The sequence below is a fragment of the Elephantulus edwardii genome, unplaced genomic scaffold (assembly GCF_000299155.1).
Source record: "Elephantulus edwardii isolate Elephantulus edwardi_28Jun2011 unplaced genomic scaffold, EleEdw1.0 scaffold00024, whole genome shotgun sequence".
Lineage (NCBI taxonomy): Eukaryota > Metazoa > Chordata > Mammalia > Macroscelidea > Macroscelididae > Elephantulus > Elephantulus edwardii.
This window is the reverse complement of record NW_006399774.1, coordinates 5,713,780-5,721,042: the sequence shown is the minus strand read 5'-3', so window position 1 is coordinate 5,721,042 and position 7,263 is coordinate 5,713,780. Positions and strand designations below refer to the sequence as shown.

Genomic DNA, 7,263 nt, shown 5'->3' with positions numbered 1-7,263 from the left:
GTTACTTTTATGCTTTTACTACATAGATAAGTATGTTTTCTTTTTGACTGAATTCTTCACCTTTTTCTTCTGGTCCCTTGAGCTATCCTGAGGTAATCCATAGGGAACTGCTTTGCTAACGGGAAGGCCATGTCTCTCATGGATTGGATACACCAGCAGCTCTGAAGGAGAAATAGGGACTATCTCCTCCCATGCGATTTGCAGCTTTTGAAAACCTCTGGAGGGTCAGCTGTCAGTCAGTTCTGACTCTATGATCAGTGAATTTGAGTTAAGTATATTCTTTCATCAATTTCCTTTTCAAACAATTTTTGCAATAATGTTACTCTATTGTATGGAACCAAAGAACTCTCATCACATAATTAGTGTTATAAAAAGGGAAAACATTTCATTATTATGTAATTTTAAGACTGTATGAAAGTTCTAAGACCTAGTTTTGCCATTATTTTTTAGTCAAGGAGCCTTTTTTGATACTGTTATTGAGTCCTCAGGTACTAAGAGGTTGGTGATGACTATCTACTTCTATAAGGAATTGTAGACTTGAAAGCTGTGGAGACATTCTTTTCATTGTTATATAGTAGGTAGAAACTGTGACTTACTACATGGCAGTGTATGAAGTAGAAAGGTCCTTGAATGATGCAAATGGTTTGTTCTTGGTTGTTGGTGAGATTTCACAAAGCTGTGCTATGAAAGAAAGGTGTGATGATCTACTTCTCTAAGTCACCGTGTTCTGCCAGAAATGAAATGTAGCACAGTTGTGTTCTGAAATATGTGGGGTTGCTGTGTGCTGGAATTGATTCCTTGAAAAGGAGCTTGGGGGGATGGTTAAGTTTGTGTAGTAAATGCTAATGTTGCTGAGTGTTATGTGCCCTTGAGCTGCCTATGACTCATAGTAAGCCTACGTACAACAGCTCTGAAGCCTGCCCTGTCCTGAGCCAGTCTCACTGATTCTAACACGCCAGTCCCCATTGTCCCAGTTACTGTATCAATCCATCTTATCCGGGGTCTTCCTCTCCTGCACTGTCCCTCCACCCTTCTGAGCATGATGTCCCTCTCCAAGGACCAGTCCCTCCTGGTCATGTGCCTAAAACACATGAGATGGAACTCCAAAATCCTAGGAGACTGGGCTTTATGAGGAGGAATGTGGCATCAGGATTAGAGGAAAACTCACCAACAACCTGTGTTATACAGATGACACAATCATGCTTGCTGAAACTGAGGAGGAACTGAAACGCTTGCTGCAGAAGATCAAGGACTATAGTCTACCATATGGATTCAATATGCTCAACATCAAGAAGACAAAAATTTTCACCACTGGGACAATTGGAAATATCATGATAGGTAGAGAAGAGATTGAGGTTGTTAACAGTTACAGCTTGTTCAGCTCCATAGTCAACACTCTTGGCACAAGCAGTCATGAAATCAAAAGACAAATTGCACTCAGAAAATCTGCTGTCGGGGACTTCTCCACAGTACTGAGAAGCATTAATATCAGTCTGGAAACTAAGGTTCACCTGATCCAGGTCATGGTCTTTGCAATTACTTGCTATACATCAGACAATGACTAAGGATGACAGAAGAAGAATTGATGCTTCTGAGTTGTGGTGCTGGAGAAGAATCTTGATCATACCATGGACTGCCAAGAAAACAAAAAGGCCTGTCTTGGAGAGGACGAAAGCAAGCACTAAAGACGCTAATAGAAAATCTGATTGGGAAATTTTAAGGAGAAATATTAAGCATCTATTATTTTCCATTTTTGCATCATTTTACTAAAGCTGCAAATTATATCGTATTGTCTCTCCATGTGAAGAGAAGGTTGTTCATTGCTGCCACAACCGCTACAAGTTGAGAGCAAAGCAGATCACCGAAGCACCATTAGGATGTTAATGCCAAGAGCAAATCGATGCTGAGAAGACAGAACAACAGATGCTCAGACTTCTTGAGATCAATGAGTTTGCTTAATTACTTAATACACATTCTCAGAACTAGAACTGTGCTTGACAAGCACTGTGCAAATAAACATTCATAGGATGGTGATGATGTCTTAATTCATACTGTCATGCACGGCCATCCTTTCACTCCACTACATGACTTGCCAAAGATTAGGAGTTTTTTTGGTTTTTTTTTACTATTAAGCAATAGTCAATTAGACCTTAACTTTTTTGTCTCCTCCTTATCTTTAGGATAGTGACAGAATAAATGATGTGGTGAAAGAGCTCAAAAAAGCAAAATATCAGTAATTAAGACTACTTGGGGAAAGGTCAATCTGAATTAGGGATGTCTGTCTTATGGTCTATTTTCACTCTAAATATCTATTGTAATTAGTATTAGTACTGATAAGAAACTCTTGCCAAACAGAAGCCTTTAAGGTCAGTCTTAATTGAAGTTGCTTTTGTAATCAGCGCATTCTAAATGGAGATGTCAAAAGTGCCTGAAACGATTTAGCCACCTTATTCTTTTAAGGAAATCAAATGCTTTTAATTTCACTTCTAATTTGCTTTTCTAGTGCTTTTATTTCTGAGTTCCTGTGCCCATTTTAATCTTAGTTTGGACCATTGTGAATTTTAATTGGCATTGCGTGATTTTTTATTACTTGAGCAAGCCTTATGTGCTTGAAAAGCATTCAAAGTAGTCAATAAATGAACTAATGTAACAAATGAGTCATAAATATGTCTGCTAACACAAATGTCCTGGGGTGTGACAGCTGATATTATACCACGGTTCATAACCTGTTTGACTATGCTATAAACAGACTATTTTATGTTTTAAGAAATTCATTTATTACGTAAAAGAGCATATTCAACATATCAACACATCCCTAATTTAGTGTTGTCCATTAAAACTTTTAAGAATGATGGAAATAAGCTGCGTAAGTCCTGCCCAATAGAGTGGTCACAGACTAGGGTGCCCACTGAACACATGAAATGGAGCAAGTATGAGAGGAATTGAATACTTATTTCAAGTGGGTTAAGGTGAAATTTTATCTCCACATGACAAGTTGTTACAATATTGAATGCACAGCTTTCTACCTCTGTTGTTATTAGGTGCCATGAAGTTGAGTATGACCCTTTGAAACTCTAAGAACCACAGATCTGAACCCTGTCCTATCCTGTACCATCCTTACACTTTTTCACACATTAGAGCCCATTGTGGCAGTCACCATGTCAATCCATATTGTAGAGGGTCTTCCTCTCCTTTGCTGACCCTCCTTCTACCTTTCTGAGAATTATGTCCCTCTCCAAAGGAATAGGTCGTCCTCTGTTTGAGCAACATACTCAAAGTATGTGAGGAGAAATCTCATCACCTTTGACTCCAAAGTGCACTCTGGCTGTACCTTCTCTAAGACATATTTGCTTGTTTCTTGGTTTTTTGTTTTTGTTTTTTCTTCTAGTTCATGGGACGTTCAGTGCTCTTTTCCAACACGACTGCTCAAAGGCATCAATCCTTTTGTCATCTTTATCCATTGTCCAACTCTCAGATGCACAGAAAGTGATTGGAAAGATCATGGCCTGAAAAATATGCACCTTAGTCCTCAAACATACTTCATTATTCCCCAATAATTTGGAAAGATCCCTAAGTGAAGACTATCCCAGTGCAATATATCTCCTAATTTCCTGGCTGCTGGTACCAATGATGTTGATTGTGGATCCAAGTAAGATGGAGCTTTGGACCATTTCAATCTTTTCATGATGTTGCCTATTCGTGTAATGGTAAGAATTGTCATTTATTTGACATTGAAATGCAATCCATATTGAAGGCTGTATTCTTTGATCTTCTGTAACAAATATTTCAGCCCTCCTCACTTTCAGCAAGCAAGGTTGTGTCATCTGCATAGCACAGGTTATGGCTGAGTCTCCCTCCGATGCCACACTCCTCTTCATAGAGCTTCTGAGCATACAGATTTCATGAGTATGAAGAGAGAACACAACCCCGATGCATTCCTGTCTTAACTGTAAACGCTGTAGTGTTCCTTTGGGTAGCCGTGGTGGCCTAGAGGCAAGAAGCTGCACTGCAATCCCAAAGGCACACAGTTCGGATTTACTAGCTGCTCTGTGGGGGAAGGATGGGCAATCTCCTCCCATTAGATTAACGGCCTCTGAAATCCTGCCTGAGGGTCAGCTATGAGTTGGTTCTGATTTGACATTTGACCGTACACAACACCACCACCACCATCATGTGTTTCCTTGTTTTGTTCACACAGCAGCCTCCTGGTCTATGTACAGGTTTCATATGAGCACAATTAAGTGTTCTAGGGTTTCCATTCTTTTCAATGGTAGCCACTCAATTATGATCCACTCTGTCAAATGCTTTTGTAGAGTCAATAAAGCATAATTAGACATTCTTCTGGTGTTTTTTACTTTCAGCTGGGATCCAGCTGACATCATCATTGATATCCCTTGTGCAATGACCTCTTCTAAATCCTGTTTGAACAGGCAGTTCTCTATTTGTGTACTTTTCTAGTCATTTTGAATGATCTTCACCAGTTTGTTGCTTGTATGTGATATTAATGATATTATTTGAGAGTTTACACATTCTATTGGAACAACTTTCTTGAGAATGGGAGCAAATATGGGCCTCTTCCAATCTGTTGGCCAGACAGCTACCCTCCAAATTTCCTGTGTGTAGCAGCTGGATTCTGGAAGGTAGGCAGTTTTGATTTTATTAACAGTCAGGAATGATCTGTTTGGTTGTTTTGACTTAATTAATAATCAGTTTAGGCTGGAAGTCTCTTGTTTAAACCAATTAGGACCTGATGAGTGGGCCTTTATGATTAAAAGTTGGCCTGCCTGAGAGCCTCTTATATGAAGCAGTTGGATTCTGGAAGTTAGGTAGTTTTTACTTCATTATCAATCGGGTGTAAATTGTTTTGTATGTTTTAGTTAACTAACAATCAGGTGTGAGCTCTCTGTTCTACCTCTAAGACGCAATGCTGATCCTTTCAGCTTCACTCTGTGACCTTGATTCTCAGCGTCACAGTCACAAGATCAATAAAAATCCCTTACTCAACTTTGCACATGTGCTGATAAAGTTAGGAATGCGATATGCATTTTTATTTTCAAATGTATCCATCAATACAATTGAAAGATAGCAGACAAATTATTTCTCAGTGAGTTATTTGATGGGGAGGAAGAAGTAGATGAGTTAGTTCATATCTTAGAGTCTGAGATGGTCACAGTGATTATAGTATTCTTAACAAGAGTCAAGGATCCATTTTTTTTTTTTCAAATTAGTAGAATTTTATTACAAGAATCAGATCCATTTTGAAATCAGATTCATATTATTTGACCGGCCTCATTTCTGTAGCTGGAAAACTCCTAGCCTACTCATCAGCCTGCTGGACAGTTCCTTTTTCGGAGACATAGATACCATCCAAAAATTTTCGGATATCCTTGTTTTTAACTGTTGTAGCTTGCTGAATCAAAGCAGCTGAATTTGATACAAGTTCAATGTCATTTCCTTCGAGAATTAACTCATCTTTCTGGCCTTGAGATACCGAACAAGCAACACCTGGTCTCATTCGAACTCTCCGAATGTATTTTTCACCCAAGAAGTTTCTAATTTCAACCAGAGATCCACTCTCTTGAATCACAACGTTGATGGGGAAATGAGCATACACAGACCTCATCTTGTAACGAAAGCCCAGTGTAACACCCTTGATCATGTTCTGTACATGGCTACAGATGGTGCGAACAGTAGCCAGTTCCTGCCTGTTTCCCCACCATTTGTCAACACGAAGCCTCCTCTTTTTCCTTCCGAGGAGACTGAGCTCTACATTGATGTGATTGAAGTCCCTCCGCAAGGTTCCCCGCGGGCCTTTCACGATAACTGTGCGGCCCTTCAGAGCAATGTCGACATTCTCTGGAATGTCGACAGTCTGGTTGCTGAGAATGGTCTTCATTCTGGCAGCTAATGTGGTAAAGAAAGGATCCATTTTAAATGCAAAAGAGCAAGACTATCTGTTCAAACACTTGCTTAAGTCTGATCTAAGACACGTATTTTCAATTGCTTCATATGCATCTGAAAATTGGAAAACAAACAGGGAAGAGAAAAGAAGCATTGGCTCTTTTGAATTATTGTGGCATTACTGAAGAGTATTGAATATACCAAGGACTGCCAAAAGAATGAAAAAACAAAAACAAAAACATACCAATTCTCGAAGGAAGCACAATTACAGTACTCCTTCGAGGAGGAGATGGTGAAATGTCATCTCATTTTCTTTGGGCATATTTTCAAAAGGAACCAGTCCTTGGAGAGAGGTGCATCATGATGGGGAAAGCAGGTATTTAGTGAAAGAGAACAAGCCCCTCAATGAGGTGGATTGACTCAGAGTGCCATAATGAGCATGACAGAGATACTGAGGATGGTAGAGCATAGAGGAAGGTTCAGATCTGTTATTCACAGGATGGCTGTGTGTCTTAGTAAATTTTATGGCATTAATATAAAATAAAATATGTACATTATTTATACTTCTACTAATATATATTTCCATTATATTAATTTAAGGATATGTTTAATTCATATATTAATATATTTATATTAAAATATTTTCTTTTATTTATATTAATATAAAATAAATACTATAAAATCTGCAATTACATATTCTAAGTAATATGCATACAGGTATATACACACGTATGCCATATAAGCAAGTTATTGCAAAGTGTGATAAAATAACAGTAAATTGGTAGGAGTCACAGATTTTCAGTTATAAGGATACTTTGTAAGTAAAGAATTATAGATTTAAGCAATACAATCCATTCGGTAGTCTGAGAAGACTGATTGAAGAGAGATACCAAGACAATTTAATTTGACCATCAAACACTAACAGCGTAAGGAATGCAAATTATTCTTTGTGACTAGGTCAGAGAAAATGAGATTTAAAATACTATTGTTATGTGGCATTTTCTGCTCCCTTTCTTTTTAAAAGATGTGCAAGAGGCTATTTTCAGAGCAAAGTTTACCACACTATGACCAGTTAGAAAATAGATACAGCTGGGTGAACTGATTCACTCATGGGTCAATGGTGATGACATCTGATAATTTTAATATTACAGAATATATGCTTTCAGCTCAATTTGTTTGTCATTATTCACCAACAAACGTCTTCTACCTTATATTTAATCACAGAGCTCTTCAGTTAGTCCTGCTGTATGAGACACTGTCTAAGGCTCTACAGACAGAAAACTAGTGAAGGAAACTCAGCAAAGCAGGCAGAGATCTCTGTGTCTATATCTAAGTAGGGAGTTCTGATGGTGGAGACTGCAG

General features: G+C 38.4%; 1 protein-coding gene across 1 annotated transcript; it reads right to left on the bottom strand.

The window, feature by feature from the left end:
• Window positions 1–1,858: 1,858 nt before the first annotated feature.
• LOC102850391 (60S ribosomal protein L9-like) lies at window positions 1,859–5,896 on the bottom strand. Its single transcript, XM_006882805.1, has 2 exons — window positions 5,492–5,896; window positions 1,859–1,903 (listed from the first exon to the last, which is right to left on the bottom strand). The coding sequence occupies exons 1-2, from the start codon at window positions 5,894–5,896 to the stop codon at window positions 1,859–1,861; spliced, it is 450 nt and encodes a 149-aa protein (XP_006882867.1).
• Window positions 5,897–7,263: the final 1,367 nt, after the last annotated feature.